Consider the following 20,441-nt stretch of genomic DNA (forward strand, 5'->3'; position numbering starts at 1 on the left):
TTTTTCAGTTCCCTCTGTCTGCTTCACACTTATGGTTGAAGATGAAAGCTTTTAGCTTTATACAGCTGATGTCATGCTTGCCACTGTCCTGCCCTGCCAAGATGGACTTGTAGACAGATTTTCTTTGGGCCACCATCTCACAAAAAATGACACAGGGACTTAATATTAATTATGAAAGTTTGACCTATAGCTTAGGCTTGTCCCACTAGCTCTTATAACTTAACCCATTTCTATTAATCTATATGCTGCCATATGATTTGTGGCTTTTACTTCTTCTCCTGCATGTCTTGCTCCATCTGTGCCCAGCTGGCAACTTCCCTTTTTCTTCCCTGAAACCTCTCTGTCCCCAGAAGGCCTGTATAACCTCTTCCTGCTTAGCTATGGGCCATTCAGCTCTTTATTAAGGCAATCACAGTGACACAACTTCATACAGTATAATACTGTATACAAGCATTAAAAGTAGACATCTGAATGCTATTTTTGATGTGAGGAAATGCTTTCTTGTTTTCCCTACTTAATGTGATGTCACATGTATGTGAGTGCACATAGATGGGTATGTGTGCCTTTTATTATTCTGATGTATATTCCCTCTATACCTAATTTATTCTATACCTAAGTTTTATGATGAAATATTGAGTTTTATCTAAAGCTTTGAAACTATTAGAAAATGAAACACTTCAAAACTCTAATAAAAGCATAGTTTTTTTTTTTAAAAAATAAGAGCTAAAAAGCACAAAAAAAAAACAGAAACAAAAAATAAAAGAAACCAAACCAATCTCATACACATGGGATTATAACAAAATAAGCCATGCACAGCAAAGGAGAGAATCAAGAGTGACTGGGAAGAACATTTGTTAGCTATTTATTCACCTGTGTAAGCATTAATATCCAGAATATATAGGAATCAACAACAAGAAAGCAAACAAATAAAACCCAAGTCTCAAGCAATAAAAACAAAACTAATCCAAACTATAAATGAGAAAGTAGGTTGTAGAAGATAATGCACACGAATTCTAATTGTCTTAATAATAAAAACTCAGAGTCAGATATTAGGGGCGAAAGCTGAAGGATCAGAGAAGCAGAGAGGCCAGCCACTGTTGACCGTGATTTCTGTCCCGCCCAGTCCCACAGTCGTTCAGTCCCAAAGAAACACACAGAGGTCTACATTAACCATAAAACTGGTTGGCCTATTAGTTTGGGCTTCTTATTAACTCTTACAACTTACATTAGCCTATAATTCTTGTCTGTGTTAGCCATGTGGCTTGGTACCTTTATTGGTGAGGCATTCTCATCTTGCTTCCTTTGCAGCTGGGAGTACAGACTGAGCTCTTTCCTCTTCTCAGAATTCTTTTGTTCTCATCACCCTGTCTCTACTTCCTGCCTGGTCACTCCACCTATAATTCCTGCCTACTGGCCAATCAGCATTTTATTAAAAACAATACAAGTGACAGGATAAAAGACCATTGTCCCACAACACTTCCTTTGAGGGTCATTTTCTTTCAAACCACAACTGCTCTAAGTCCAGTATAGTCTAAAATGAAAATTCAAGGCTAGCCTAGGCTACTGGAGACTATTTAGAAAAAAAAAGTTAGTATTTCACATTGTTTGGATGCACTCTTTAATAGAGTAAAAATTCATGCTGAGATTTCTATCAAATGATTTCTTCATTAAAAGTGGAAATTTAATTTACTCACTTTCAAGAATTCTGACCTAGGCAAGGGAAAAATCACCATCTTACCCACTATGTTTAACCGTCTTTGCTTGGAATGTTAAGAGTTCATAAATAAAGGTAAAGGGAAAATGTACCAAGGAGGTCCTGGGCGCATCTAGCCAGTTGGCTTACACAGAAAGGGTTATAGCAACACTAGCAGTTACAAAGCTACCATATCTAGTTCTTATCACAAACAACTGGGCTTCCACACAGGGATTCAGAGGCAGAACAAAAACAAGCCTCGGCTCTAAGGATGGGCAATTATGCCCCGACAGGGTCACTCTGTAAATAGATCTTGAAAACCTATGGGACAAGAAGCAGCTAGGCAAGGATTTGGGATCTAGGTCTAACCCACCTTTCCTTGTAGAGCCAGCATCTGCATTCTTGCTTTCTTCATCACTGTTGAGAAATACAATTTGTTGGGAGCTTTATCCCATGTACATGAAAGGGTCACTCTATAACCTAACCACCATTTAGTTCCTGGAGTTGGAACCATGTCTATTTCTTTTTGTGTGACAATTGTTCTTTCCAGGCCATACAATCCCCTGACTCCAATAGTACCTGGCAAATGGTTTCTGGACCTCTCACCTTCTTCTGTCCTTCTGAAAACAGTAATGCCCTCAAGGACTGCAGTGTGTCTACCTGACATTTTTTTAGCTCCAGCTCAGGCTGATGGGGAACAATGACTGTCTCCCAAAAAGTTAGCATGTAAAAAGTAACTGTGAATATGAAAAATTAAACTGCAACACACCTCAGACATTGACACCTGTATCACTATGTCCTGCAGGTGACACCTGCATAGTTTCACCCACTCACTGAGATGATTTGCATGCTCTTGCTCCTTAAAAGAGGTCCTGCTCTATTTTATTTTACTTTCATTATCTATAAAATCTGTCACCTTGGTGGATACAATCTTCCCATTTTATGGAACTCTGGTGAGAATACCTATGACAAGGCAGAGAATTTAACCTTTCTTTAGACAAGGTTTAGTGAAAGACAAAGTTTTAAGTTGCTTGAGTTTTTGCCTTGCTCAATTTTTTTTTTTAAAATATAAAAGCACTTCACATCTCACCACACAGGACAGACACAAGATACAAGTTTGGTAATTATTTAAATTAAAAAGTTTTAGCAATTATTGCCAGTTATATTATTTTGGGTACACAGGTGGATTTTAACAATAGTAACTTCTTATATATAAATACATGGAAATTTGACAGAAAGTGCAAACTGCATGGTAATTCACATTTACAGCAGGACTTTGTAAACATACAGGCTTGAAGCTTGTTTCCTTCACAACCTAGCTGTAGGGCCTGGGACAAATCACTCTAACTTTTAAATTACTGTCAGTGAGGAGTCAACTGGCTGCATGCAAACATCTCTTGAAAACTACCATGAACTTCTAAGTATGAACTATGGTTAGGGCTGACTTAATGATTACTGGCCCTCTGCTAGAGAAACACTACTCTGTCATTAAAAGTCATTATTGTTTTTAAAAAAGGATTCTTATAAAGGAGTCCTAAAGCCAGGGTCTTGACTTTTAGGACAGGGTATTATACAAAGATAGCTAACCGTTACAAGGTCCAATTAGTAACCCAAAAGTAAAACAACTTAATTCTCAACAGAATAACTCAACATCAAAAAGTAAATGATGCCAAGATTTTGTAAATGTACAAACTGAGGAAAATGGAATAAAAACAAAACAAAAAATCACAATGGCTTAGGTGATTTAAAAGACAAGAGGTAATATGGTAACCTGTTGACCAACATTCACATAAATAAAGCCTAAAAAAGATAAGAATAACATTTCTCATAAGTTCTAACAAAACCCTAAACTTTGATATTTTATTTCAGAATAGCTTAAAAAATGTCACAAAGGATGTTATTATGTAAATTCTATGGCAGAGCCAGATACTTAGGTCTATCAGCCCAAATTTTTAGAGTCTTATTGCTTTAATAAAAGCAAAATGACTATTGCTAAGACCTTGAAATCTGAGGGACAACATAGACAATATTTATAACAATAAGAGGGGAGGGAAGGTGGGATGAGGGAGAGTAGAAGAGAGGTAGGAAAAGGAGGGAGAGAGAGGTAGAGAGATGGAAAGAGAGATAGAGGAGACCGCAGCAAACAATAAGCTACATGACTAGTACCCTAGTGTCTGGCACAGGGTCTCCACTAGCATCTGTCAGGTCTACTTAACATGATTTCTGGAACCTGGAGGATGAGGAACACAATCTGCTGAAGTGTCCTGCTCATCAAGCACTGGGTATTCACAGTCCTGTGTTCATGGCTCAGAAACCTGCCACCCTGTGGCTGCTCTAAGTCTTGGACAGAGTGGTTTATGCAGTGGTTAGATACATGTAAAGAGTATTATGTTTTCAAACATCATCAGTTTATCAGAAAAGACAATTGCCACAAATGTTGAAAATGCTCAAACATAGTTTGTGGGAGCCGTCAACCATGAATAGACAAGGGACGATTAGAAATTGTCGTCATCTGAGTCATCACTCTTGGTTTTGGTAAGCCTTTCCAGCTCCTCTCCATCCTAAAATGAAACATAAAAAATAATTAGTTGAATTAGAAATGTTTCACTTTCAACAATTACTAAAGGAATGTCTTAATAAATACATAAATCAAAGATAACTGTGACTATAATCTGGTCAAATAATTGACATTAAAACGCTACAGTTAAAAGCACATGAGATAATCAGAAAGTAAAGCGGGAAGACTGGAGAGACAGCTCAGTGGTTAAGAGCACTTATTGCTCTTACAGAACTTATTGTCCATGTTCCCAGCGTCCACACGGACAATCGCCTGCAACTCCAGCTCCTGAAGGATCTGACATCTTCTTCTTAAGTCTGAGGTACACAAATGGTGTACACACATGCAAACAAAACACTCATACATGTATAATTATATAAATCTAAACAGTTTTAAAAGTGAAGTGCATTCAATTCAGGCCAAGGGCACCACCTGCTGGCCGGGCAGGAAAGTGACCAAAGGATGGTGAATGACACAAAGCATTCTTGGTACCTAATAGGATTTTATTTTCCTTAAAAATGAAGGCAAGCAAGTCATTACCAGTCTACTAGACAGAACAGAGGACTTCCCGAGTGTGCATGTGTACTCCTGCTGACTCAGGGGTTTGGGACATATGATCTATTATTTTTTTTTAATCTTAAAATTTGTTGTAGCAATAACCCAGAGATACAATACCTGGAGGTTTTCTATGAACCTAGTGACAGATTTTCATGATTTGTTAATAAAAATTATAAATTCATAATAGTGCATGATTTATTCGAATATACTCTTGTAGGACAAAGTCCTTGTTAAAAACCATTTTTATAATTACAGGGAGGATTAAGGTACCAGCTTTTCTAGTTCACATGATTTATTAATGTAAAAGATTATTTCCACAGCCACTGTGTAGTGGGAAAAGCAAGGAACCAGAAGTCAGACCACACAGCACCATTACTATCCTTTTACCTACTGTCTGTAAGCTGGTTAACTCACTCGCTAACCATAAATGCAGGGGAGACAGGATGAGACAAGGAATGGGTTGTGGTTCTATGTGATACAATTATATAGTTAACACACAAAATCCTTGAGGCACTATGGTTTCACAGCCCTTGCCAGCTCCAGAAGTCCAGTGTATGACTTCTATAAGTCATACATATCTAATGCACTTCTATGATAAAATGATATCAATTTTCTTTCTTGAATAAATGTTTTAAATTTAATAATAAGTCAGTGTAATTTCACCAACTTACCCCACTGGAACGCTCCCAAAGATTGCCACCTAGATCTCGGATCCTTTCTTGCCTAGGCACACATTCTAGATTTTGAGGCTTACTAGCATTATAAATAAATATGGCAAGAAGGACGGTTGGGGCTTCTAGGAAAAAATCCAGGGAGGGCCTGAAATTAAAGACCAGGACAGACACTGTTGTGATGATGACAGTTGTCACCTGGGCCATCAAGACATGGAACATGTTATCTAAGAATTTCAAGATAAAAGCCACTGAAAGGCCCTGGAAAGCAGTTACAAAAATAAGGGCTACTGAAAATGTATTGTGGCCATAAAAAAACCCACAGTTCTGAATCTGATCACGGTTACTGCTTTGAAGAATCAGGGTCAGCCCATTAAAAACAATGCCAAAGAAATAAAGCTTGCTATTCTGTATGAAGATGCTCTCGGTGAGCTGTGTCCCCTCCTTCAGGATCTTCTCATTATAGATATTGGCCATTGAAGAAATAAAACACTGAACTATAATCAGAATGTGGCCCAAGCCCAAACGGATGTGACTAAAAACTCTGGCTGTGGTGTTCCACTTGACTTCACTGAAGGCCCACTCATTGGCTGTACAATTGTCCCTTTGGGAGCATTCTCTTCTGAAATGAAGGCAGGAATTGGATGGCGTGAAGAAGGCATCGTGATGAAATCCATGTCCCGCCGAGTCATTCTGTGAAGTTTTGGTACTGGCAGTTAGGGCGATGATAGACAAAAACAGAATCAGGAGGGAAGCCCACTGTATCCAGTTCAGATGCCGCCTATCCAAAGGGAAAGGAAGCAAGATTTTATCACAAGATTTTGTTCACCCTGTCTTTCCCACTGTTCTATTGAAAATTTAGAAACTTGAATACTTGATTTAATAAACTACAACCGATTGCTAGCATTTCGTACAATTCAAGCAGAGTGTAAACTTGTTTGGCCCGTGTCTCAAACCTGACCTCTCTATTCACTTTCAAAATGCCTCTTAACTTCTCTTCCTACAGGTTTACAGATTAGCTTTGGACATGCAGGTGCAGCCCAGCTTCCTGTCTTCCATGGCTCTATCACAGTGATTTTTATTGTGATAAGGTCTAAATTCTGACAGAGGACATTACCTCAGTTTCAAAGAATCAGAAAAAGCAGTATGGATAAGCTTTAGTAATTGCTATCGATAAAATTTCACAAGGGATACTAGACCATTCTCTAAGGACTTCATGACACATGAGATTTTTGAGGACATTGGCTTCTGAGTGAATGGCCTAATAAGTCACCACAGAGCCAAGTACTGGATAATAAGGAAAAGCAAAACTTACACTTGGGTAGTATTTTGTTTATGAAGCCCAATTAAGCTTTCCTTGCTTGCTTTACCTGAGAGTAAAGTTGTGAAGCTATGTACTGTTAGTCTACTTGTCAATATACTTAGTTCAAAGACCAGTGGCTGATGTTCAGAGTGTCATTGGATGGCTGAGGGCTGCTTCTCCCATGAAAATTATTTGTTTTAGATTATGTTTTTACAAAGTGACCTCATTGGTGTCTTATGTAGTTTAACACTCACATAAATGATAAATTATGAAAAGATCATTTGTTTTGTTTAAAATCTTTCTTTTACTTCATTTACGTGTGTGTGTGTATGTGTGTGTGCACATGCATGTGTGTGTATGCCCATAAACACATATGAAGGTCAGAGTACAACTTGCAGAAATGGTTCTCTCCTTCCACCATGTGGATCCTGAGGACTGAACTCAGTCCATTGGTCTTTATGACAATTACTTTAATCCACTGAGCCATCTTGTCAACCCAAAGTTAAATTGTCCACTGTGTGAGGAGCATGACAGAATCTCCTGCTCTGTTTGCGTATCCTCCATGTCAGTGGTCCTCAATTTTCCTAATCCTGCAACTCTTTAATGCAGTTCCTCATGTTGTAGTGAACCCCAACCAAAAAACATCTGTAGCTATTTCATAACTGTAATTTTGCTACTGTTATGATCCGTAATATAAACCCCTGGGAAAGGGTCATTTGACTTCAAGGGGGTTGCGACTCTTAGGTTGACAACTGCTGCTCTATGTGAATCACCTCATACCCCTTGTGTCTATGCTGTGTGTAATCTTCCTGTCAGTCACTCAGCACTTGTCCGCTCTGATGGACTGATGAGAAATCACAATGCTTGCCCCAAAGTGCAAAGGGAGTGTGTGATACTGACAGTTTAACTTTCAAAAATGCTATAAAGTGTTTCCTCTAAGTAAAAAGTTTTCAACTTAACAAGGAAAAGAAGAAAATATGCTAAGGTTGCTGTGATCACTTGAGAAAATAAAAATCTGTCCATGAAGTTCAAGAAAAATGAAACCTTTCCTAATTTTGCTGTTATGTTTCAAACTATAAAAGTTATAGTGATATGCACGGTTAAGTTTTTAGTTCAAAAATGAAAAGAGTATGTGTGCATGTATAGAGAAAAAAAACCCAGCAATATGCAGTGTTCACCACTATTCAAGAATCCAATTAGGGTACTGACATATTCCTCATCTATAAGGGGAACTACTGTATTTCTAGTGATCTGAGTTTTATATCCAGAGTCATAAATATGAAATATTGAGTCATAAATATGGAAAATATCTGAAAAAGATAGATCATGTGCAGACTTATTATTCCTAAGCAATATAAAATAGAAAAAAATTTTAGACTGCACGATAAGTAATTAAAACTATTTCTACAACATTTACATTATTTTAGTCAGCATATGCAATCTAAAACACTTGGGAAAATGTGGCAGGTTACATGGGGACACTACAGCATTTAAGGAACTTGAACATAATTTTTGTCATTCTGGAACCAATCCTGTGGATTCTTAGGGGTAACTATGCATAATTTACCATTATTAGCTTATCTATTAAGTGAGAAATTTGGTTAAATTGTGTCAGGTAAAAGCAGTTCTATCATGTATCATATGCATTTGGTGATGCTTTCTCAAGAAAATTACACAAAACACATTTCTGAGTAGCACTGAGTGAGTTTCCAGGGATGCAGAATTATGATGCAAAATCATAAAGATTTGTTAAATAAATATTTTTGGAGAAAATGATTGTATTACTGAGTAATCTATTTTTTTGCTGGTTCTAACAGTATTGCCTTTATAACTTCTAGGACCCCAACACTTAGGGTTTTTTTGGCGGGGGATCAGGGGTTCTCCATGTAGCTCTGGCTGTCCTGGAGCTTGTTCTGTAGACCAGGCTGGTCTCAAACACAGAGGTCTGCCTCCCTCTACCTACCAAATACTGAGATTAAAGGCGTGTGCTAATACACTCTGCTGACTTTGGAATTTTTTAATGATCTTTTCTTACAACTTCTTCTTTGACAAAAGTGGAGGAATCTTACAGTTAGAGATAAAATATTACTGGTCGGTTTTATTCTTTTCCCTAAAATCTTAATCTCCAAGTAGTGTTATTTCCCAGAGTCAAGCAAACACAACTACATAATTATGCAAAGGTAAGAACAAACCAGTGAGGGGGGGGCTTTGAGGCATGTCTGTCATCAGTTTCCATCGTGAACTAGTGGTTACACTTCAACAGAATAAATCTGGGTAGTGGGATGGCTCAGTTGGTAAAAGGACTTGTTATACAAGCCTGACAACCTAAGTTGATTATGGAATCTCATAGCAGAAGGAGACAATTCCTGAGTTGTCCTCTGATCTCCACAAGTGCTATAGCACACCACACACACACACACACTAGAAATTATTAGGTTTCATAGGGTTCTGTAGAAAAAATACAAAGTTTCCTGGTGAGTACCAGTTGACTTCTTCATGTTCTATGAGTAAAAGTACATGGTGTATTCAGCAATAGTCTTGCTGCAAGTTCTGGAGGGTAATCAAGAACACTGGCAATGTCCTCATTTGCATTCTATCACTGTAACCAAAAGCAACTTGGGGAGGAAAAGTTTTATTTGGGCTTACAGAATCATAGTTCCTTACTGAGGGAAGCCTAGGCAGGAACTCAAGCAAGACAGGAAACTAGAGACAGGAACTAGAGAGAGATCATGGAGACTGCTTACTGGCTTGTTCTCCAAGGCTTGCTTAGCCTGCTTTTTTTCTACTATCCAGGACCACCTGCTAAGAAGTAGCATTGCTGGCAGGAGGCAGGGAGCCTCCCACTCCCATATTAATTAATCATTAAGTAAGAAAATGAACCCAAATAATTGACTATGATTGAGGCATTTTCCCAAATGGAAGTTTCTCTTCCAAGATAACTCCAGCTGTATCAAGCTGACAAAAAAAGTCAATGAGGGGGAAGGTTATCACTGGCCAACAACTCAAGCTATTCCTGGCTTGCCTTTTTGATAGCACTGAGTGTCTAGCGGGGGTATTGCCACAATGTAAAGTAACCCTATCTAGACTCACATATATTTGTCTATAGTTCTATATTTTAGGAAGCCTCTATAGTAGTTTCCATAAGACTTTCTTGAAAGGTCTTTGGTGTTTCTTATCCCACTCCTCTAACAGGTCCACCAATTCTCCACACCACTTAACCCTTCCTGTTCTATTATTCATCTTTAACCCTGTGTTCTTTCTTTTCTTCCTTGAGGCCCCTTCATCCTCTCCCAAGGCTCTGTGCTTGTTCCTGACTGCTATGCAAGCTTTATACTGGCTAGCTTTCACAGTGCTCGGAGGTGTCCTGCATGTTATCAGAGAAAGTCATCATCACCCTTACTCAACTGCGAAACCTGGAAAATACAGTAGCCATCAGCCTGGCAACACATACTCACTGATAAAATGGTGGCACAATGTCTCAGGGGTAACCAACCTTTTCAGACTGGATTTAAGGCCCATTCCACAAGTTGAAATACATACTTGGCACTGTTCCATGCCAAGAACCTGTGGCTAGACACGCCAGAGGCCCTAGTGGAGAACCTGCTACTACTGTTCTGCTAAATGGGCACATTACTAAGCTGACTCCAAATGACATATTATTATACCATAGATTATTGTATCTCTTAACTCCTATTAGATAAGTGGGTTTTTGCACTAGATGGTGATTAACACAAAGACTCACAAGTGGTCAAAGTTCAGAGAATAAGAGATTGTCTGTTGAATTCTCACTCTATATGTGACACTTGTATCATACCCCTACCTCCCAAGGCTTAGGGCTGACAGGGGAGGAGGTGGCAGAAAGAATGTAAGGGCCAGAGAGAGTAAATAATTTCAAAGAAGTAGTGTTTTCTGGGCACAGTAGGGCAATTGCACATATGATGAACTCATAGCCATTGTGGTAGCATACACAAACCTATGCAAGTTCAAACCAGAAGAAATTCCAGCATGGAATGGGCAGACAAGAACAAAGTCCCATTCATACATAAAGGACTGTTAGTAACTGGTAACTGCAAGGAAAGGGAGAATTAGTATTCTTTAAGAGTGTAGCCCCTGGTAGACTGGGTGTGGCTAGTAATACTAGCACTTGGGAGGTTGAAGCAGGGGAATTATGCATTCAAGCCTATTCTGGGTTACAAAAGAAAATATTGTCACAGAACAAGCAATTAAAAAAACATTAAAAATTAAAATAACTACAAAAAGTAATCAAATATCTCATTTTTGAAAAGTTCAAGATATTTCATATACCTGTTGGCAGAGGATTTAAACAGCCACTAGAGCTGCATTCCACATTGGATAAACAAGGTATCTTATATATAAGGCTAATTAGAAATAAAATCTTGACCTAGAGGGTCTAAGGGCTCAGAATTCTGGGTAAATTATCTAAAGGCAGACTGGCCAATTTTAAAGGATGATACACGCTTCCACAGTGAATTACTTACCTCAGCACTATCCTGAATAGAAGAGCTGTCGTTATGATGCTAAAATTCGAGAAGATAACAGCCATGGCCTAGAAAGAAAGAAGATAGAATTACAGTCCAAGCAAAGGCCTGACCTCAGAACCTCCCAGCCTGCTAGTTCACCTGACACAAAAAGCCTTTTAGTCAAAAGCAGAGGGTTATTAGCACAGCTGTTTCACTGGGGGATTAAATTCCATTTTTAGTGCTTGTTAACTTTAGGCAGATATGATCAAGTTATTGTTAGGATTTGACAATATGTTTAAGTTTTGCTTTATATGCAGTTCACACCTGCATAAACGACCTCCATGCAGATATCAAGAAATACAAATTCTAAAGGTTTAGGCTTAGAAATAAGTTACCATGCTTATGAAACACACATTTTGTTATCCTTAAAGCTATCAAAGCACTTTATAGATGTCTTAAAAAGTATTATTTTTGTGTGTGGCTCTGGATCCAAACAAGAGTTTATACACATGAGACAAGCACCTTACCAACCTTATTATCACAGCCCCCTTATATTCAATATTGGCTTTATGGGCAGAGAAGGGTACATGTTAGGCCTATTTATATGGTGTGGTAGTTTAAACTGATCCCCATAGTTTCATAGAGAGTGTTACTATTAGGAGGAATGGCTTTATTGGAGTGGGTATGGCCTTGCTGGAGGAAGTGTGTCACCATGGGTGCAGGCTTTGAGGTTTCCTATGCTCAGAATACTGCCCAGTATCTCAGTCAACTTCCTGTTGCCTGCAATATGTAAGACTCTCAGCTACTACTCCAGCATTATGTCTGCCGACATGTGGTCATGCTCCCTATTATCATCATAATATTACCTATTACATAATATTACCATAGTGGACTCAACCTCTGTGAGCTAGTCACCCCAATTAGACATTTCCTTTATAAGAGCTGCCATGGTTGTGGTGTCTTTTCACAGCAATAGAAACCCTAACTAAGACAGAAGCTGGTACTAGGGACTGGTATTGTTGTGATAGGTCTGACCATGTGTTTGTCTGGAGGAATTTGGACTTTGGTACTTTGGGTTATGAAAGCAGCAGAATGCTGTAAGCACTGCTTAATGGACCATACCAGTAGGAGCATGGAAGACAGTGGAGCTGAGTGTGATTTGGTGAACAGTCTGGGGCTGGATCAAAGGTTTCAGAGGAGGATTTTAGTATGTTGCCTAGAAATTGTTCTTGTGATATGTTGGCAAAGAAAGTGGCTGCTTTCTGCCCTTGACTGAAGAGTCTGCCTGAGGCTAAAGTGGTGACTTTTGGAATAATTCCATTGTCAGAGGAAATCTCCAAACAGTTTAGTATAGACTGTTTTGTGGTTACTAGTGTTAACTCTATGGAAGATGTACAATAAAAAGGAGCAAACTGAGCAAGGAAAACTATTTGAGGAGAAAAGGGGCACCAGAAAATATAATGGAGCTAAGTTGTATGTTCAATGAGATAAAGCAATTGAGAAATGAAATAAAGGGAGTGGTGACCCCAGGGCAAGATCCCACCCAACTAAGTTTCAACACGTGAAAAGGAACTAAAGAAAAGCTTAGAACTGGGTGTGATGGGGCACAGGCAAAGGCTAGTGAATCTCTGAGTTTGAGGCCAGTCTGGTCTACCGAGAAAATTTCAGGACAAGAAAGCTCAGGCAGTGAAGGGTAGAAAGTGGGTAAAGATCTAATTGAACGAGGAGCCCATGTTCCAGTCCCAGGAAGCAGCGGATCTTGGTAGCTTCTGCTTGGTGGCTTTGGGTTTAGAGTTAACCAAGCCTAATGAAAACCACTGCAGCGAGGCATGTGCCAGGGGTGTCCCTGAATGGAGGCCTAGTTAGACAGACCATTGTATGAAGCTGTGAAGTTGAAGCCTGGATTGCCTTGGAGATCTCAAGATGTTAGAGATGCCAGATCTGTGGGATTTTCTCAGTGTACCTCACTATATACAAATGCTTGTGAGCTTCAGGTTAAGAGCAGAGGAAGGCATGATGAGGAAAGAGGTCCTGAGAGATCACACTAAGAGCAGCATAAACACACATAACTAACTCTGAACTCACTTCCCATGGTGATACTAGAAAATCAATCTAATCATAATTCTTTGTCCTACAACTTCTATTTACATTCCTTAAGTGGAATTAGGCAAGAAATACATAGAATTAATGATATAATCAGTTTCACAGTATTTGTGGTTGCAGCAGATCAGGAAGGCCCAACCAATAAATAGGGAAGAAGAATAAGGAACTTGCAATTTTGCTTAATACTGGGCAAGTAGAAAAGGACATAAATGCACAGCTAGTCTGGGGGTTTCGAAAAAATATAAGTAATATTATCAAATGTAAATAATCATAATGTTGTGATAGGAATTATCTGAAAAAGTAGATAGAATTTAGGAGAAGGCATGTTATATGAACTGAATACTTACGATCATTACAAATCTGAAAGCAAACAGGAACTCAGGTGTTCAGTTGGCATAAGCACCTTCCTTTGAGCTGGTTTAGCATTTTTCCTTCTATTTTTATAGGCAGAATAATTGAAACCGAGAACAGACAGGGCCTTCCCAGTTACGCAGACTACCGCAGGTGAGAAAGTGCCAAGCTCTTGATTCCTACTATGTTCTATTGCTCCCTCCTTTCATCTAGTTCTAAAGCAGATCTGGAAGGTTTCACATAAAGGATCAGTGCCAATAAAAATACTATTTATAATTAAAGTGTTTAATTTTATTATTTTTTAAAAACTTAAAATACAACATGGGCAATAAAACCCCCATCCTAAAAAAATATTGGGGGAGGGAGGCAATAGAACTCAATTGGACTACAGGTAAAGGTAGAAAACAAATTTTCTTTCTTTCTTTTTTTTGAGTGAGGGTCTCTCTACATAGTCCTGGCTGTCCTCACCATGAAGACCAGGTCTGCCTCTGCCTCCAGAGTACTAGGATTAAAGGCGTGCGTCTTCCCAAACAGAAGACAGACTTTAATTGTGATTATCAATGCATTTCTAAATTGATACAAAAGAAGCACCAGAGGTGAATTTCTAGTATTATCAGTTGAATTTATATAGCTCCACACTCTTAATGAAACTGTAGATAAGAGTAACGTAAAAAGTGGCCAACACAATGGCTCAGTGGGTGAAGGTGCTTACAGCCAAGTCCAATGCCCTGAGTTTGATCTTGGAACCATACAGTGGAAGGAGAGAACCAACATCCACAAGTTGTTCTCTGACCTCCACTTTTGAGCTATGGTATATATGTACAAATATACATGCACAAATACATACATAAATGTAATAAAAAATAAGAAAAAGTCATAGTAAGTATGTGTGTAATACATACTGATAGTAGGCAGAACAAAGAGAAGCCCATCAACTGTACTATTTTTTGAATTAATACTAGAAATCTGAGTGGAGGTCTTGAATGGTCATAAGATAGCTCAAACTAGTAGTAACTTGATCATTTATACAAATCAGGGTGGTTTCTGAGTGCCTAGGAGCAACTCTCCCCAGTAGTCAGCATAGGAATCATTAGCAATGTGAAGATCTGGCACAGACCAGATGGTTCTAGAAAACTGTCAGGAAGGCCACTGGAAAATAAGAAGATCAGTTTGGGGACTCATCTCTTTGTGTCTTCTCAACGGCACTTCCTCTGTTACAGTTTTACTTACAGGCTGAAGATAGGAGAGGACATAGTAGACAATCAAATTATCCAGGAAGTAGAGAAAGGCAGGAATGGACCACTTCATGAAATTTGAGAATTCCTTCCAGGAAATACATCTCAAATGTCTACTTTGATGATTGTCTGAAGAAAGAATATATGAATCATACACAGCAATAAGCCAATCATCTTTATTGAGAATGCTTATGTTTTCACTGAAATCTTGACTATTAGTACAATTTGATAATATGGGCTTTATTAAATTGCTAAATAATTATAAGCCTACAGAAGCAAAAAATACTATGGCATATTAGTATCTCTTTCATTTCCCACCTGTGTGTCAAGGTGGGACACACAGCCGGACCAGGCAGACCCTTGGCAAAACAGAACCATACCTGCAACTAACTCAGAGCAGAAGTATCACTTATTAAGGTAACTCCAGACAGACGTGTGTTTACTTCTCTGCATGAACCACCAAGAGAACAGGTGAGAGTAAGCAGAAAAGAACAATGAAACCTTTAAGCTTTCACTCTCCTTCAATGCGTGATCAGAGAAGGGAAGTAATAGGTGAAAATTTATATGAGATCCTTAACTTTTACTAATCCTGATTTTAGTTAATATTCCAGCTCCAGGCATCCAAAGACTTAGGAAGGCACGCTGCAATAGAGATAACATGTAAAGAAAGAAAGAAAAGGGGCAGTTTAAATTCAAGCCCTTCAAGCAATGCATGGGTTTCATGAAATCACAAAACGTACTCTTCTAGATAGGCATCAGAGACTGAAAAGGTTTGGCATGAAGAACTTCCTGTGCAAGCACTTTAACGCTCTGTTTACCTCCTATGAGAAGAAAGGAAAAAGATAGCATCAAAGCCCAAGAAGCTTAGATGGAAAATTAGTAAAAACCCAGTGAGTAAAACATTCCAGGGACAAGTGATGAGGTAGAACAATGGGCAGGACATTGGGAAACAAAATGGAAAATCAAGCTCCCCTCCTTCTAATACAACTCTGCATAACATTTTCTTTGATCCTCTTTTCCTATCCATAAACCATACTTACGCTTGGACTAGATTAAACGATACAAATGTTGTGCCAGGTCCAATGGATTTTGGATAGTGTGATTTAACAAATACATAATATCTTAACAATTACCTTTCCTTATAACACAGAGTGACACAAGTAGACAGAGAATCAGCTTTATCAGCTCAGAGCACACATTCACAGTAGTAGGGAGATAGTCATACTTGTTCTCTGAAATACAACAGAAAAATTTAAAACTATTAAGAATATTCTGCATGTTTTTACATGTAATAATAATTTTTAAATTTAAAATTCAAACGTAATACTCATATTAAATGTCTTCTGGTTGGTACAGCTTTTCTCAATCTTTGAGTAGCTACAGTTGGGAGGTTTAGATCAAGGGCAAATGAAGCTCTACGGGAAAGAGGCAGGGACTGACTTCTAAACAAATAATTAGCATTCAGCACCTGACTCATCAGAAGTTATGAGTTTATCAGCTGAATTAGTACTCAGCCTATGAGTCATTAATCCTGACTTGCTTGCCTTACAAAGATCAGGGTACATCTTGCCTATGGCACTTCTTTAACTCAGAATTTTCCAACCTGGTTCACATCATAGTGTATACAGGAACACTGCTTGGTACCCCTGCCCCTGGCATATATGGTAAATTGGGTAGAAAGAAAAAAACCGTCTGGCAAAGGACTGGGCTACATTTAGGGCTGAGAGGAAGTAACAGTGGGTCACCCACATCCATTAATGAATTATAAAGTACAGCCCTGGTAATAGGGCAACTGAATTGAGAACAAGGCTTGACAAGAACACCCTGGTCTTAGTTATTACCTAGCTTTTCTAAATGCTTAACAACAACTTACCTTCTAAACAGGGACAAGAACAAACAGAAACTACTTTCAGGGATGCATTGCCCCCCACTTTGAAGACATTTGGTAACTTCTCTTAGTCATATTACAACTCTGCAGACACTGGGGTGGGTGGGCGCCAACTTAACCTTCTCTTTCCAGGATACTTCCTCCCTCTTTTCTGCAGATTCTCTTGAACACTCAACATTTGCCTCTTCTGTTTCTAGGCACAATCTACCAGCCTCTATAACAGCATTTGAAAACTATATTATAGTTCCTTATTGTGCTTATGTTATAGTCTTAGAAAGTAAATGTCTTATGACAAAAGACCAGATTTTGGTCAATTTCTTATACCTGACATTTAATAACTATCCACCTGAATTTAAGTATTTGCTTGTTCAAATATGCTCACTATTCAAAGCCTAGTTCAAATACCTCCTCCCTTTTCTTAGTACAAAGATAGGCTTAAATCACATTGTTACCCCCAAAAGATACTTTTCATGATCTTTATCATGGCATACAAACCAATCAACCGAAAGGAAGTGGGTAGGGAATGGGCCTTTGGTCACATCCCTGAGGAATTACTAGATTAGAGTAGCCTCTGAGCATGCCCATGAGGGAGTATGTAGATCAGAGTAGCCTCTGAGCATGCTCATGAGGGATTATGTAGATCAGAGTAGCCTCTGAGCATGCCCATGAGGGATTATGTAGATTAGATTAGTTGAGGTGGGAGGAGCAACCTGAGGCTAGGATCTGTGACTAAATAATGTGAAATTGAGTTGAGTGTGACCTTTTATTTTTTATTTTTATATTTTTAAGTGTTTTTCCTTCATATTATGTGAATGGGTGTTTTGGTTGTATGTTCATCTGTATACTATGGAGACCAGTGGAGGGCTTCATATGTTACACTAAATTGCTGGGGCTAATGTTCTAGAGTCTGGGAAAATAAGAAATTATTTGAAAGATTATAGCTAGGTGGCAGAAGGATAGAGTAGAAGTGTCGCTCGCAGAGTATTGATATTTGGGGTGGGGGAGAACATTACAACTCTCTGGGACTGCAGGCACAGTCAGTTTCGAGTTGCTATGTGGATGTTGGGAACTGAGCTATATCCTCTGAAAAGAGCAGCCAGCATTCTTCACTGCTGAGCAACCCTTTAGCCCCAAGCATATCTTATCTCTTCTTGCGTGGTGCCTGAGGATGCCACGAAACTTCTACAAGCTTCTCCTGCTATGATCTCCCGGGCATGATGAACTGTACTTCCAAACAGTGTAGGGCCAGGGTCTGCCCCTGCACCTGGGGTTACTTGAGGACAGTTTCTGGTCAGCCAGCTAAACATTGCTTTTGTGTTCCCTCTGTCCTGCCTGGTGGTTAGCTGTAGGGCACTGTTTACTCCATCTTGGGTGTGGCAATTTCCCACCTGCCAGGGGAAATTCCTTGTGCAACATCTAGGTATTTAAGGATTTCCCCAAAGTTAAATAAACGACATTCTGCTGATCTCCTTTCCAATGACCCAGGTCTCTTGTGTGTTCTTTCAATCTCCAGGCCCTTGCCCAGCTCGCACACAGTACCGTGGCCAGTAACGTGGGAACTGTACCGAGAGGGTAACAAAGAGAATCAGGGATTACAAAACCGTAAGTCAAAAGAAACCTTTCTTCCTCAGCCTGCTTTAATCAGGTATTTTTGTCAGACCTCCGAGGAAAGAAACTGAAAAGTGATATTAAAGCTCGACCTAGGACCTGAAAGATAAATATTAACTGAAGTTAAAACTTACATTCACGCCGGGCGGTGGTGGCGCACGCCTTTAATCCCAGCACTCGGGAGGCAGGCAGGCGGATCTCTGTGAGTTCGAGGCCAGCCTGGTCTACAAGAGCTAGTTCCAGGACAGGAACCAAAAGCTACAGAGAAACCCTGTCTCGAAAAATCAAAAAAAAAAAAAAGAAAAAAAAAAAACTTACATTCACATGTAGGCTCTCCAAGTAGACCACTAAAAGTCATGTCACAACTTTATAGTTGTCAATAGTTAGGGGTAACTAGTGCAGTTTTGTGAAATTAAATATTTGCAGAAACCCTTACATTAAAATATATTTCTTGAATGTACATGTACCAAACTTTAAATTCTTACTGTTCCATTGACAAAATAATTATATGGGCTCACAGATGCCAAGAAACTAAACAAGTTATTTCCAAATAAGCTACAATTGTACATTTTGCTAGAGATCCAGAAATACTTGTTGGGTGAACTAATAACCAGATGTTATGATACACTGTGTTTTATTTTACACTTGAATGATCCAAACCTCATTCAGGGTCAAAAAACAATTGCTAAGGTGAAGGTACAAACTTAAAACACACGTTATCATTCACAAAACATAGTACTTTTAAGGTATCATGTATAATTTATTCATACCACAGACAATCCACATCTTAACTCACCTTCATTGGCAGAATATTTTACCAGTAAGATGCGACTTGAACTTAGAGTAACGAATATACCGCCTAGGAGGACTGTGTACAGCGCGGATGGGCCTAACCCAGGACGCCAGAAGCATTTTCTTTCCATTCCACTGTTTTTTAGTTGTCTTAACAATAACACCTTCATGAGCAACCCTGTTGGCAGACCTAAGGAGTAAGCACAAGGCAAATACTATAGACTGCGCAGAGCAGAAGAAGCTGGCTGATGTTCGGCCATGACTAAATCAGAACCAAGAAAGCTGAAGGGACAGAGGAAACTTAAAGGAAATGATTGATAATGACAAAATCTTAAAGGAAGGGGTATTCTCAAGACAGAGGATGTCCAGAAGGGAAATAAGTTAGGAAGGGAGTAACGGACAGTTTGGGACTGCAGGGAAGTTGTTTATTTGTAATAACTTTGCTCCAGAGGGAATGAATTTTGGAATCGCCTCTTTTTTGGGGGGGCGGGGAGGGGGTTACTCTCAGTTCTTCCTTCAGAGCAAAAAAAGAGCACAGTGGGAACGGTTCTTTTACTGTAACGACCATAGTCAAATAGCAGAAGCATGGCAACTGACTTTTTCTGAACCAGACAGGAACGGAGAGCTAGCCTCAGGTCAGCGAGCCTAACTGGTCAGTCTTTTATGACAAGTGGACATGAAACTCCGGGCAGGGTAAATACTTGCCCGAAGCACACAAGTAGGATGGACACATGGAGCCGTTGAGGACCGCCGACAAAGGCCCTAGGGACCGGCTGGGCGCAAGCGTGCAGAAGAAGGCCAGTGGGTCAGCGCCCCTCTACGGTGGCCAGGCTTCCCTCGCTGTCAGGGAAACCCTCCCACACATGCGCAATAGGAGCGGCGGGCGGCACCCTCGCCCCTCACACGCCCCAGCATCACTCTGCTTTGCCCTCGGGGCGCGGTTACCTCAGGCGCTCAGGGAAGGTTCTAGCGGAACGGACATCATAGAGCTGAGAGAGTGACTGCCTAGCTCCGTTGTAGCAGCAGGAGGCTTTCAGGGCCCATTGATGGGGAGAGCAGGAGCCGGGCACAAAGGCGACAGAAACCCTCCTCCCGCCGGCCTCCTGGGCTGGACCCAAAGCGGAGACCCGGGCGGTCGGGAAGAGCGGCGTCTGCGCCCATTGCGCAAGCGCACTCTTTCCGGTGCTTCCGGGGGGCGGGC

At 39.7% G+C, this 20,441-nt stretch overlaps 1 protein-coding gene across 7 annotated transcripts; it reads right to left on the bottom strand.

The window, feature by feature from the left end:
* Nucleotides 1-845: 845 nt before the first annotated feature.
* Slc35a5 (solute carrier family 35 member A5) lies at nt 846-20,420 on the bottom strand. Of its 7 annotated transcripts, none has more exons than XM_075963546.1 (7): nt 20,186-20,420; nt 19,245-19,430; nt 16,086-16,184; nt 14,948-15,081; nt 11,282-11,349; nt 5,480-6,260; nt 846-4,254 (listed from the first exon to the last, which is right to left on the bottom strand). In XM_075963546.1, the coding sequence occupies exons 2-7, from the start codon at nt 19,408-19,410 to the stop codon at nt 4,189-4,191; spliced, it is 1,314 nt and encodes a 437-aa protein (XP_075819661.1). In that variant the 5' UTR covers nt 19,411-19,430; nt 20,186-20,420; the 3' UTR covers nt 846-4,188. The 7 variants fall into 7 exon arrangements, with proteins under 7 accessions (XP_075819661.1, XP_075819654.1, XP_075819682.1 ...); XM_075963539.1 differs by having other exon boundaries at nt 19,946-20,402; XM_075963567.1 differs by lacking the exons at nt 19,245-19,430; nt 20,186-20,420 and adding exons at nt 15,333-15,594; nt 15,693-15,773 and having other exon boundaries at nt 16,086-16,185.
* Nucleotides 20,421-20,441: the final 21 nt, after the last annotated feature.

The sequence above is a fragment of the Microtus pennsylvanicus genome, chromosome 1, assembly GCF_037038515.1.
Source record: "Microtus pennsylvanicus isolate mMicPen1 chromosome 1, mMicPen1.hap1, whole genome shotgun sequence".
In the NCBI taxonomy this organism is placed as follows: domain Eukaryota; kingdom Metazoa; phylum Chordata; class Mammalia; order Rodentia; family Cricetidae; genus Microtus; species Microtus pennsylvanicus.

Excerpts from the sequence above, each read along its gene's own strand:
- Slc35a5 (XM_075963539.1), bottom strand. The coding sequence starts at position 19,973 with ATGTGTCCATCCTACTTGTGTGCTTCGG. Across the intron at positions 19,431-19,945 it reads ATCCTACTTGTGTGCTTCGG|GTCTGCCAACAGGGTTGCTC; the intron begins GCAAGTATTTAC and ends CTTACTCCTTAG. Across the intron at positions 6,261-11,281 it reads CTATTCAGGATAGTGCTGAG|GCGGCATCTGAACTGGATAC; the intron begins GTAAGTAATTCA and ends CCCTTTGGATAG.